This window comes from Varroa destructor, unplaced genomic scaffold, assembly GCF_002443255.2.
Source record: "Varroa destructor unplaced genomic scaffold, Vdes_3.0 BEIS01000006.1, whole genome shotgun sequence".
NCBI classification, from domain to species: Eukaryota; Metazoa; Arthropoda; class Arachnida; order Mesostigmata; family Varroidae; genus Varroa; species Varroa destructor.
Window position 1 is genome coordinate 7775303 of NW_019211459.1, and position 14208 is coordinate 7789510.

General features: G+C 41.0%; 1 protein-coding gene across 2 annotated transcripts; it reads left to right on the forward strand.

Moving 5' to 3' along the window:
* Positions 1 to 505: 505 nt before the first annotated feature.
* On the forward strand, positions 506 to 11303 carry LOC111252991 (egl nine homolog 1-like). 2 transcript variants are annotated; one of them, XM_022811740.2, is made up of 9 exons: positions 506 to 1601; positions 6045 to 6138; positions 6500 to 6838; positions 7019 to 7138; positions 8045 to 8157; positions 8613 to 8735; positions 9567 to 9636; positions 9909 to 10040; positions 10365 to 11303. In XM_022811740.2, exons 1-9 carry the CDS (start codon positions 1465 to 1467, stop codon positions 10569 to 10571), a joined length of 1335 nt encoding a protein of 444 aa, XP_022667475.1. In that variant the 5' UTR covers positions 506 to 1464; the 3' UTR covers positions 10572 to 11303. The 2 variants fall into 2 exon arrangements, with proteins under 2 accessions (XP_022667475.1, XP_022667476.1); XM_022811741.2 differs by lacking the exon at positions 506 to 1601 and adding an exon at positions 5049 to 5603.
* Positions 11304 to 14208: the final 2905 nt, after the last annotated feature.

Sequence of the window (14208 nt, forward strand, 5' to 3'; positions counted from 1 at the left end):
ATGATAATACACATAAGTAACAACATGCTGTTCGACGTCCACGAAAGAGTCGACCTTAAAGATGTTTGTTTTTATTCTCGGGGATTAATTTCGATTTTGTTTCTATTGGAAGGTCTATTTAAATTCCGCGATAAATGTGCACGTGGTCGCTCCCATATATTTATCCGATTTTTTTTGCAAAACGTATCCCAGCATAGCTCAAAAGAACCTAGAGAAGTGCCATAAAGTTAACTTTCTAAACAAGACTTGTATTAATATATATACATACATATGATTTTTCTTCGAGAGAGTTCTGCCTTATTTCTTAAAGTCTTTGTAATCCCACTCTCTATCTTAGCATTTTTTCGCCTCCTGCCTATCCACATTTTTTTTAGTTTCCGTATTAGGTTACAGGTACCGATAGAACTAGGACGTTCACCAGGCGGCGCTACCATCGTCGGCGACGGCTGCCGCCCTTCACCTGGCGCGACGATGAGTGCTTTGTGTGTGTCGTCGACCTCCTCGTCTGCCCGCCTGCCGAACGTAAACAGCTGTTAGACTCGGTGTTCCTGTGCTGCTGCTGCTGCTACGACTAAAGCTGTCCCTGTTACTCCTGCCGCAACTGAAGCGACCTGCTGCTGTTGCTGCTGCTGGTACGGGCTCATTGCTGCGTTGCTGCACTAACAGCGACCCTGTCTAGCGACGCAGAACAGAGAGAAAACACTTGGCAGTAGTCGTCACGCTACGTACAGCATAGCCGCGATCGCAGTCTGGTTTGATGGCCAGCTAACAGCAATCGGTCAGTGCGCAGTGGGATTTGCTTTACTTCTGTGTGTTTGGCCTGTTTGATTAAGTGCATTATTGATTTGCTGATTGCGTCGATAGTCTGATCGGGTATTGAGCCTATAGTGAAGTGTTCTGCAGTCCCCAGTCGATGGTGAACGTGTCGACGTGTACTTCACTTGAGAGTTCGCGCGCGGCGGCGGCGGCGGCGGCGGCGGCAGCAGCAGCAGCAGCAGCAGCAGCAGTAGCAGCAGCGGCGGGAAACCCATACGGAGATAAACGAAGCAGAACCCCGGAGATATGTATAGATTTTTTGTAACAATAAATGACGATTGAATGCAGTCACACTCCGTTTAGTACGACATCGGATCGGTAACGAGTGGAAGCCTTTCGTGGGGGAGAGGCATCGTAGTTGGCGGGATCTAATGTTGACGAATACTTTCACAGCTGCTACTTCTGTCTCCACTGTTCGTGTTGTATAGATACTACGAAGCATTTTAGTTGCTGCCAACAATGGCTTCTCGTAATAGTTTCGTGCGGTGTTTATAGTAAAAGAAATATCATAACAGTGCAGTCTGATCGAGCAACGAAAACCAGCTGAGTTTTCGTGAATTGGTTGCGGATAACTGCGTTGTGTGTGTGCTTGTATGTGTGTGTTTTTGGACCTGTGTTCTGGGTATTACTCAGTTCGTCGTTCCATATATGGCGCAAGTTCGGAAGGTGATGTCCTCGAAAGGTGAAACCAGGCTAGAACAGCAACGGTCTAAGACGCCTCAGTACTGTCACCTTTGTGGCCATCAGCAGAACTTGAAGCGGTGTGCCGCCTGTAAAAATGCGTGGTGAGTAGCTGTCATGGGTCTTCCTATATCAGACAGATCGATAGAATCAGCTCGACTTGAACCGTACTCAACCAATTCTTGCTGGTCACGTCGTCCATCCATCGAGCGTCGTCTCGCTACTGCTGGCCGCGCGTAGGGAGGTCTAGGGTATGGACGTGGGTGAGAAACGTATTGATACACCGTTCTAGAGTGTGAATATAGTTTGCTGGGTCATAATACAGTTGCAATGGAAGTTTACAATTCGAACAAAACGTGAATGCCTAGCATCTAATATAACATGCTGTTGACAGTTCCAAAATGAGATAGCGAAGTGATAATAAACGAGGATTGTTTGACAATGGCTCGTAGCTGCTACCCCTGTGTTTTTGTTTTGTTGTCCGAGAGATGATGTCGTGCGTCCGTGTGATCAAAACGATACAAAAACTCTAAAACTGTCGTTTGGCTATATCCTTGTGATTTTCAGTCCAGGTATCGATCGATAGAATCGATAGACATTTGCCGATTTTCGACTAAAAACGACCCTAATAAAATAAAGTCAACTCTCTTAACGAAAGCAATAACATGACTAAACGATGCAGGTCCCAAATAGTTATTAGTTCGCCAGCTTGTTTAGTATTCTCGAAGTAGACAGATCCGTAACAAAACAATCCAATCAAGGAATTATGCGGGACATTTGGTTATCAATAACTGCAAATGAGCGTTTCAACGGGCGAGCGAATGTGTGATTTTCAATTCAAAACAACTCAGATTAAAGGGTATTTAGGGTTTATGTTTTAGAGATATATAAGTTTGAATACTGAGTGGAGAACATTTAGTGGAAGGCACAGTTCAGTAGAAAGCGCGATTAATAGTCATAATACATGTTTGCTGAGTTACACCGTCGATTAAAAAAATGTCGAATTAAATTATCACTCGGGTGAGATGCATTTCGTTAGTGACCTTTTGATTTAGATTCCCACATGGACCCTTGTACGTAAGAACAAATAGCCTTGGCATAAATAAATCAGCCTGTCTTGTGGCCAGTTAGCGATAGCTTATCGAGGAGTTTCGTTTCCTCCTGATTAGGTTACCCATTGCTATTACAAGACTCATCTTAAACGTTCTGCAAAGTTCAACTATATTTTGCACCGTTCAATAGTTCGGACGCTGATAGGAAAGATAATATTTACTGAACTAAACCAATTTAAAGGTTTCCCGTATTCAGAAAATTATAGTTATAGAAATAGTTCGAGAGTTTAGAAGTTGCCAAAAGAAAGGCGGGTATTTTATTATTTATCAGTGCTAAAAAAATCCCAAGGTCTTATATTATCGGAGCCGATTCGTGACTAGGCCTCTAGTCCTATCGTGGACGTTTAGAATGGAATGTTGAACAACGAGATATTGCATGTATCAAAAAGCGCCTAACATTACTAAGGCACCTTTCAAAACGCCCTGTCATGTTCGCCACCATTACTGAGCGTCCACTTTGATATTTTCTGTAATAGTCGAGAAGTTATCTTACGAAGTAGACCAGAACACAACAATCGACAAGTATCAAGTTGAAACATAAGTATTTTGCCTATATTTTAACTTTATAAAAAAAACGCAGCACCTTAATGGATTTTATTAACTAGCAGTCTTCATGACCTTTTCCCATCTATCAAATAATAGATCTTTCATTCTCGGCAGAAATGCTGAAGTTTGATGTTGGAAAACTCGTCCAACCAAGCCCTGGAACCCTCTTCGCTATTAAATGTAGAATAAATCATTTAAAGATCGAAGAAGATCAAAACAAAGTCGGGAGAAAACAATAGGTTGAAAAATTCTTTTACCAAGCTCTTGCGGGGCGGCCCTCACATTCTTTATTTAAGAAAGATGATTTTTTTCTCGCCTATTTAGGCTCATTCAGTGGATGCAATTGGGCCATAGACGGATTCTTGTTGATCATTGTACAAACCAGTTTTGAGTATTTTTTTTTCCAGTTATAGACTTGCAGCGTATCTGTTGTATGCAATATGTCAGCAGGTATTTGGTTTTCGCAGTAAACGAAATCGAGTGTCGAAGATGTATTTCTTCTAACCTTCTGCTTCCAACTTGTACCTCTGAAGCCTGAACTCAACATAACATTCTGCTTATTGAGCAGTAATGGATACAAGAGGAGCAATAAAAGATCAGTTTTAAATGATTTATAGAAGTAAACAGACAGCATAAAGGTAACGAGAAAAGAGAGCACTCAAAACCTAATAGTTAAAAGGCATTTTAGCATAGAAAAACTAGTTCAATTTGACAAGAAATATGACTGTATGCGTGGAACCCGCCTGGTCAGATGATCTAGCTGCTTTAGATACACATCATTTATCTAGATTAATTTTAATAGATTTATATGAAAATATTAATAATGCCGCATAAGAATTTTAATCTCTTGATGAAATTTAGAGCACCGAGTTCAACAACCGTAAAAAAATCAAAAACAAATTGAAAAAAAAACAGAATTCGAAATAGCTACTTAGCAAAAAATCATTGATAGTAAATCAACTCTTAGAGCAGCCCGCAAATCCGGCATTATTTATTGGAATGTATGGCTAACACCATATATTGGTAGTTAAATTTTATCGGTATAGAATTAGTTGATTGTGCTCCAAGACATTCATTTTCCATCATTTTCGCTTAAGTTACATTGAACAACCTTTGATTTGTTGAAATGGCTGAATCTCTATCCAAAAATAGTGATATACATTAAATGGATACCAACGGCTTGTGCTTGCTCTCGATTTGACTCAAGATTTATGTGCGATTCCGCTTACTTACGCATCTGTTTTTCATGGTAATAAGTGAAAAAAAAAACAAAAAAAAAAAAGTAGTGTGTTGCTCTTTATTGTTCTATATGTTATATTAGAAATTGGTGAGCAAATGCAAAGACTAATGGGATATTTATATAACTTCATAATGAAAACCATGTGGTTTTTGGTGGAGGTGGGTCATTAACTACGATAGTAGCTGCATGTATCACAGAAGAGAACGACTAGGTTCCGCACTGCTTAACCGTGTTGAAAATATTCCAGTTCCAATAATGGGGAAGGATTAGGTTCAATATCTAAACAGCGGGCAGAATTTTTTTCAGGGTTTCGAGGCGGGTAGGAATAACATGATAGCTAGCATCTCTCGACTAGATTATAATACGTTGTATAGTATGATCATTGTTATTATTATCTATCCGTTCATAACGTATCCAAAATAGGCTCTAGTAGTTACCATTATAATGCTGTTACCCAGCTCAATGCTACAGTTCATGTTATTCCATTTTCACGATTATTCTGTTGGTCAACTATAGTATTTTCGGCAATCAGTGAAATCGATCCCTAAAGCCGTAGAAATACGGTAGTTATTATATGCTACAAAACATCATTCTGCTTTGTTCCTACCGGATGTATTGAATTTCAAAAATGCGCGCCTGTGTGACGTTTGTATTCACGCATGGCAAGTGGAGAGGAAGTCGAGCCAAGCGGATCCCTTTGCCAGTGGTACAAGACTGACGTTGAGATGTAACAGATTGACGTACCAAATGTTTCTATTATAGAACTGAATTGTTAAATCAAGTTGTCATTATCTTAATGCATAAAACGCTGTGAACAAAATCGTGAAGTGAGTGTTCAGGATCCATAGTAAGGCTGTCTTACAATTCGCGGCTAATCAAGTTCGACCTGACAAGGAGCCTCTATCACAGAGCAGCTTGAACGGCTGGCACAGCCGACACTCCGACTCTTCAATCATATCACTTAATCTTTTTTTTATCTGGAGTACATATCTGTCTATATCGCTAATGTGGGGGCGATGGTGTCCTTCTATACTCCGACTGCTTAACGTGGCTACCGATGACAGAAATTAGCCACTTGGTTTCATTACTGCTAGTAAAAAAGCGTTCGAAATTTGCAAACCTGTGTCAAAACAGTTTAGTGTTGTACAACTTCACCATCAAATAAAAATGAACTTTATTGTACAAACCGAGACTCTTTTGAAATGAATGTAGGTTAGTAGTTGTGTCGTCAGTGTAATGATAACGCCTACGAAATAGATAAGACGGAGACATATTCCGTGTCAATATCATTCTCAACTGGGATGCTTCAAAGGTTTCCATTTAAAGGAAAGCTTTCGTAGGCATTCAATCCGCTTAAGTAATTCAATTACCGTATAATAGAATTGTCCTAAAAAATACTTATTTGCATGCGGTTTTGAACTCAGTCTGCAGAAACCGTAAGCTTTACAGTGGGAAAGTTAATGTCCAGTAAGTTTGATTAGATGGAATGAGGAGATTTTGCACAAATCGATTGTCCGTTTTGTCGACGATTGATATAAATTGATATAACTATATTTCAAAAAAATTAAACAGAGTTCAAGATATGTAAAGGAGTTGTCTCGTTCAGATATCCAGAAGATGGTATCTGTAAGAAACGTTTTTGATTTTAGGTACTGTTGTAAGGAACATCAGGTCACTCATTGGGCTGCCCATAAGCATGTTTGCAGATCTTATCAACAACAGCAGCCGGACCCACAACAACAGGTTTGTTCATACATTATCGAATTTGTTTATGAAAACGTTAAGGATTATTTCACTTCGCGACCTTTCCGTGTATTACAATGTACGGAAACTTAAGTAATTTAGCTATCAAAACAAGTTAAAAAAGTTATTTTTTGACCCTTGTCAACAACACTATCATGTTACGATAATAATAGTACTACTATTTTATTGATCTATTGTGCATGGCTTTGAGTAATTCGTTGTTACTATTATTTATATTATTATTAACAACTATGTAAAATACATACTACTTCAAGGAATAAATATTTCTTTATCTCGCCTTTGTTGTCTCAATGAACATACGACTAATGACAGCGTTTTTACCTATTTCATCGTGGTACAGAAATCCGTACCTCACAGCCCACTTACTCCTCCGGAAGAAACGCCCAGCGAGATATCGCCACCACACGGCATCCAGTCACAAGCAGCGTCACAACAAGCCCAAAATGTCACCGAACCGTTCGTGGGTGACGCAGAGTTGCAGTCCCTTGTTGACGAGCTCTGCTCAAGCCAAAACGAATGGATTGACTCGTTCGACTTCCCACAGCAACAGCAACAGCAACAGCATCTGGACCAACAGCAACAAAGTCAACTTCAAGGTCAACAACTATTTCAACAGCATCAGATACACAACCCGATTACGCAACCCGGAATTGATTGGCTCGAGAATGTTAAGAAGCAGGTAGGTGGGTGTGTCGAATACTGCAGATTACTACATATACATATATATGTGTTAAACTCATGTTAATTGAACCGAAACGATGCAGAAAAATAATGGGGAGGTACAATGGCGATTACCCCTACCTTCGCAAACAAGATATGACAGCCTAGATTGCATGTGAAACTTAATGCGGTTTTACAGGTTATTACTGACATGAATCGTTTTGGAGTATGTGTCGTGAACAATTTTCTTGGACCAGTGAGAGCCAATGAAATCTATGAAGAGACTGTACAGCTGTACCAGCAAAAGGACCTATTTCACGTGAGTGGGGCAGTTAGGTCGTCGTCCGGTTGATTTTAGCATTTTCAATTGCAATCTATATTCATGTGCGCGCTTGCCTGCGATGATTTGTATTATGCGAGAGCAACGACAATTATGATATATATATTCGCTGATATATTCACGCAGCCGCTTATTAAATAAGAATGAACTGCTACAAAGTATCGAACTTCCTGTTTACTATGGCTGCCATAATATGACACAATACAGAAAATGGCTGGTATTAGTAGAAGGCCATTTGTCTGAAGTGATTGCGCCATGGTTGTACAGCAGTCAGTGAATCATTAACGGAACTTTTCCAATTTTGACGCTCCCGTTCGGGCAGCATTACCTAGAAACATACGACCAGTTGGTAAACCCGTGGCGACATTAAGACAAGAAGCTTGTCCGTACACCAGTTTGTATTATATTAGTACATATCGTGTCATGAGTCAGTTTCGTAAAATGGTAACAAAATACACCCACGCCGCCACGTCTATTCGGAGAGGAAGGTTCGCGAGCGTAAACCCGTGGAAAAAAAATGCTAGGCCATCAGTTGTCACTCTGTATTGATTGCTGGGTACAGGTGGGACCCTTAGGCACTCCTACTGGAACATAGTGGTGAATGATTTTGGTTCGATATTGATCATACGTAAATATAGTATCATTATTCTGAATAAATCATTGAACCGACGTACTGCGATGATTTTCGGCAGCTGGTGCTTTAAGTGACAGGCTTGTGGGCGCACTCAGGCGGTGGATTTCTGCGTAAGCTTGCGATGGAATCGGTGACGCTAGCCAAATCATAATGCCTCAGACTGCACATTATTTGACTATTAAAGAATCAACGGAAACAGCGTTTTTTTCATATCGGTGTTCTATACCAATATGTTCTTGGTGAACTTCTAGCAAGGACAAGTTGTTAATGCGGCTGGCAACGAAGGAGTTCTTGTTCGTGGTGACCATATCGCCTGGTTAGATGGAAGCGAAACGTATTGTTCGAGCATTCGATTTTTAATCAGGTAACGAATAAGTGGAACAACAGCGGAAGTGTCATAATTAATAGTTTGGTTGACAAGATGAATTTGATTTTAAAAAAATTGAAATATAAGATTAAAAAGCAGGCCTGAAAGCAGTTTAGATGCAAGCTTTTTGCTGCTCTCTTTTTTGAAGAATCCACTAGAAATATTTTGTTCGACAAAATATTTCTAGTGGATTCCTCTAGCAACCAGCAATCCACACACATATCCTCCAATCTGTCGATTAAGACTGAGTAGCTCACTTCGTAACACCATTTATGTCTTATGTAGCTTATAAATGACCCGAAGTCACTGTCGGTGATCTGGGTCGCCTGCAGATATCGATTGTGAAAGATAAGCTTGGCACGGCCTGTTGATATTCAACAGGTGATGACTAACTGTGGCTAGTTCTTGCGTTTTCTATTTCTCTACAACTTTTTCTGTTGACGTATTCGTAGATCGTTGGATTCAGTCGTCGCCCGGTGTAGGTATCAAGGAGAGTCGACCGGTGAGTTCGGCCAATATCGAATCACACAGCGAACAAAAGCGATGTTGGCCTGCTACCCAGGAGGTGGAACTAGGTGAATATTCTGGTAGCGAGTAACTTGTAGTTTCTTAAAGAATTCTATCGAACTTCGTTTAGGCTCTCGGTTTCTGTCACCTGATTTTGGCGTTGAAGGGACTAAACAAAGCTGCTTACTTAAAAATATTCGTAAGCGAGACAGACGCTCGTACGTTTCGAATCTTTGTCATACAGACGACGTTACCCATTGCTAACTTTTGAAGTCAAAAATGAAATCGGTTATTGCTCATGATGAACATCTTCATTTATATCATCTTTGGCAAAAATTCTACGTTTTCCAAAATGATAGCTAAGTTCTTGATTTTTTCCCCTGCAACCGTTTCCCATGTATATGTATATACACACACATATGTCTGGTGATAGCATCAACGAACCTGACGCCTGGATTATACAGGACTGTGTAAAATAGATTTTACAATTTGGTGGCAAAGACAACGATATCCTGTTCGGGATAGAAGCTGTTAGTACAAATGCACAACACGAGGGGCAGGATGCATGTCAAAACTATAATTAGGCAATGGAATATGGTCATGTTATCTACAGATGCCACCTCGCTTGCTCTACTACATAGCGGTAGCCTGTAATCAGAATTCGCAAATTTGAATGCTAGAAAACCGCATTTCGTTCTCTCGTAACGTACCTATGTACTGCATCATAAGGAAACTACGCGTAAGTATGACGCGTCACTAATTGCTTATATTACGAGAGATTATTACGAACGTATTACGTATTACGAACGATATTTTATAAAGATTTACCATCAACCTTATCACAACTTTTATTGGTACAGTTGAAATTTTTATTACAAACAAGATGCATTTTTACACAGGTATTACAAGCATGTGGACAATCCAAATTTCGACGGACGTAGGATAACCTGCATTTACTACATAAATAAGGTTTGTATTTGGTCGCTCGTTTTCGCCAAGTCAATCTCACAGCGTAGCACATTATGGCCATAATAGTCGTCATTGCTGTTTAGAAAGTCTATGCCTATTTAACTAGTCGTTCGATTAGATCCTATCGAGTCAGACGGTCACAGTCTATTCGTGTATGTTGCATATACAAACGAGTCTCCTGTTTCGGATGAAGATAAAACTATAGTTCTAACTATTTATTGCCAAGAAAAATACAAATCTCAAATAAATGCGGGCTCTATTTTATCCATTAGGGGTGGAATGCACAACGAGATGGAGGCGTTCTGCGGATATACCCAGAAACTGATCGAACCCATGTTGCCAGCGTCGAACCTAATCTCGATAGACTTGTGATGTTTTGGTCAGACAGACGAAATCCGCATGAGGTTTGTCACAGTACTATTCTAAATATGAACTTCTTAGCTGCAATGGACCCTTCCATTCACACAAATAGTGTATTATCTAAGATTGAACGGATCTATACATTGTACCTTTACTTTCGTTCCCATATATAGCACTTAACATAACGGCGATGCTATGTAGTTCCATAGCTCCCGTTCATGGTGGAGAAAGTGACTGGTTACATTGTACACCTATAATAGAGGTGTACATCAAATTCGACTGCATCTCTTCTCTGGTACGAGCCTCCTTTTTCTAAGATCTTTTTGTTCCGTTTTTGATGCGTTCCTGCTTTTACCCAAATCTGCCAGGTGCTTCCGTCCGAACGTATTCGCTTCGCTTTAACTGTGTGGTACTTTGACGACAACGAGCTCGAAATGCCGAAGTGTCTCAATGGTGGGGCGCCAAATCCAACGAGTCATTCCAACCGATTTCAACCACTTACCCCTTTCACTTATGACAGTGCGCCGACAACGATAGCCCCTTCAATCGATCCACAACAACAACGACAAATTTAGCACTACCAGGTCCAGCAAATTAGGCTTAACCAACAATAACAGCAACAACAAATGTCACAGCTCTTAACATTAGCAGATGCTTGTTCAAATCGTCAGTATAATAAATATACAAGGAGAACGAGACCGATCGGAACAGTTACATATTATAATTGCTTACCTTTTTGAAGGATGACAATTCCTGGAAGAACTGGCCACGCAGTACGATTGGCTAGTGAATTAAATCTCAAGTTGACGAAAAAGATGACGAAAGACTGTTCCAGATACAAGGAAAAGTGAGGCAATGCGGAATAAATGAGTGAGCCGCTTTTACAGACGCCACCTCTTAAAGCGTCGGCTAAAAACGATGATAGTTAAAAAGAACAATTGACGTTGCGCCGTTCGCTTCACGGAAAGCTACCAAATGGATATCTTAAAATATCAATAATTTATGGGGATGGCACAAGAAAACAACTTTGATTAATTTTCGATGCTATGACGCAAAATTCGGTCAGCGTGTTCGCTCCTATTCAGAGGACATTATTTAAACACCTGAGTGTATGTACATTCGTTTAAAAAAAAATAAAAAAAAAAAAAGAAGGACACGTAAACGTTTACAAAAACGCTGAACCCGGAAAAATGAGCGCCACCTCGTTCTCCGCGTGCTAGCTAATAGAGACGGTAGTAAGGAAAAAACATTCGTACGAATTAAAAATAAAAATGCTAGGTCACATAGCTGGAAACATTTTTCACACACGATCGTTTATTAGCTCTAGTATGTTTGATTTATATCTTACAGTTATATAAGCTCGCAATTGAAATATCATAATAAGGTCATTGTTTCGGAGCTTACATGAATTTCGTGACACTGTCCTAGCTTATAGAATAGACATCCGGTCGTTATGTAGACGTTATGCACGTACAATGTGACAGCTTTTCTAAGCTAGTAAATACGTACGGCTAGTTTATGAGGGCTCAACAATGGCTCACATTTCCTCCACCCTGTTCCTGTATGACAGTCGTCTTAACTAAGACGCCCTCTAGCGTCACTCCTCATACAAGCTCAACTGTACGTACGAGCAGAGCGACGCTACATGGGAACCATTCTATTCTACTTAAGACGATTGGTTTCCCTGTTATTACTGATGATGGCCCTTCCGTCGATGCTCCTTTTGACTATGTAGCTCTCTCGTATATCTATAGCTCACTTCACATTTCTCAAGCTGTCCCTTTTTAATGTATTAGGCTTTCGAATGAATGAAACAGAACGTGCCCTTATATTCTTATTATGAAACCTATGCCGCTATTATGAAACTTGTATTTTTTGCATTATTTATAGATTTTTATGCAGATCCTCTATAGATGGTGCCACTGCGCGTTGCATCGTGGTAAATGTACCGCTTTAGGATTTTATCGTTGACAATCGCCGTCACCTTTGCAGAAAAGCCATAAAACAATAAACATTTGTTTAGGCCAAAGAGCATATTTGGATAGTTTCTAGCCACTGCCTGTTCATATTCGGACTTCGATAATTCCAGGCAGAAATTCTATCTCGAAACATCCAAATTTCTACCTTTAGCGGCATCACGACATCGGGAAAGCTTGTCGAAAGTCTAGACAATAAAGAGCCAGTTGTCAACTCTAACCTTTCTAACCTGTATATAAGGGTCGCACAAGAACTGCCGCTTCTGCGGAATGCTTAGTCGTTATAGGCACTGTAGACCCTTTTGATCCATCTGAATAACAACAAGAGTTGGCGATGAATTTTTCCATAGCGTTTCCATCGATAGATAAGGACCTGTTCTACCATGTTCGCTTTCTCATATGCCGAAGCTATATTATACTCGCAGCGTAGTGACCAAAATGGCGACTCTAGATTAGATATTGTACCCGTTATAAATTATTATATGTAAATGTTATCGCCGCTTGGCGGAAAGCTCAAAGTGCTTCTGTGTTAGTCCTCGAAGTATAATGCATATATATTCGCTCTCTGGAAATACTCTCTGTCATCTCAAGTGACGACATCTTTAGGACCTTACTGTACTAAGCTTTGCATCGATTCTGAAGTAGTATTTGTTAGCCTCTGCAATCGCTGCGCCAATGATTTCATTTTATAAGATACGAATTAGTGCCTTTGGCAGTGATGGAGACAGCGGTTTATGTTAAGCCAGGGCAAACGGTCCGGATTTCACAGAACAGAATCATTGTCGGCTCAGAGTCGCAGCTGACCGAAATGGTCCGCCGTACAATCATCAGTCAGTTGCGGGGGCGCCTGGGCCGTCGTGTGCCACATTTGTCAGTGTCGTCGTTAGTAAATGACGCCTTCTGACGCTCCTCCAAAAGAAGGAATTGACTAGTCTACGGACAAGGGCAGACGAGCTGTGCGCCGAGAAACATGTGGAGCCGTGGTTTGTCGGTGGCAATACGTCCGTGACGTCTGTCTTCATTTCTGCTTATAGGCTGAGACCCGTACTCATCGCTCATTCATAACTCGAAATACAGCAGCTACCCGCCATTCCAGTGACACTACGGTACCGAAAAACTGGCCCCCGCCTGCTTTGTCATGAGGAGTCGCGCATTTGTTCCTTGCAAAGCATCTAACGGCAGTGAAGACTAGGTAGGTTCGAGTTCTTCTTCCCTAGGCTTTTATCTGGAATGGCCGATGCTGTCGTTGAGTTAATTGAGAAACACAACAACAAGTGTCTGTAATGGGAGAAGGTCCAGTGTCGGGCGAGGCGTGCAGAACGGGAATCGTGTTAAGACGTGTTGCGTGCGAAAATAGGTAATTAGGCAGTGGTAAAGGTCGCAGTTGGGAGAATTCTTAGCGATCTCGATCTAGATTGAACCGAAATCTTGGGGGCAAGACACATGGTGACTGACAAGACTGGGTGCAGCAGTGTTGATATGTGCATGTGGAAAAATAGTTTCCTGTCCCACCCCACAACGTGTGAGGTGGGGGGTGGGGAGAGGAGGAGTTATTTGAAATTAGGTGCTGATATCGGAAATGGATAATGATGGAGATGAGTTTCGAGAACGAAAGTGCATTTATCGACTGTATATGGGTTGACAAAGGAGGTGTTGTTGTGAGCGCGTGGTGGTCGGGAAATCGTACCAGTGCCGATGGAAAAATGGTACTCATGAAGTGACAAATGAGTGCCGTATCGCTGACGGTCTTTACTTGAAAAATGTCTTAGCTAGGAGGTGCTAGGATGATTAGGCTGGCCCTGGCTATTGCGTTCGTTCTATTCCAACACATAACCCGGGCCGAGCCGGCTTGAGGGTGACAGTGATCTGTAAGTGTATCTGCCATTCAGCGCATGGTGCTATATGGTACACTGACAATGGAATATACTGGCAACGTCCACTAAGTATTAGCATGTTGCATTGAGCAAAGGAGACGCGAGACAAGTCAAGTAGGCAGCTATGTCAGATCAGGTCATCGTGGGGGATTAATCATATCAACGTCCCCCAGATGCAATAACAGTCTGGTGGACGGCTCACGCTGGCATTGTTATTCTATGACATTCGATAGAGAGAGAAAGAGATAGGAAGAGAGAGAGAGAGAGAGAGAGATAAATAGATAGATAGATAGATAGATAGATAGATAGATAGATAGATAAATAGATAGATAGATAGGTAGGTAGGTAGGTAGGTAGGTAGG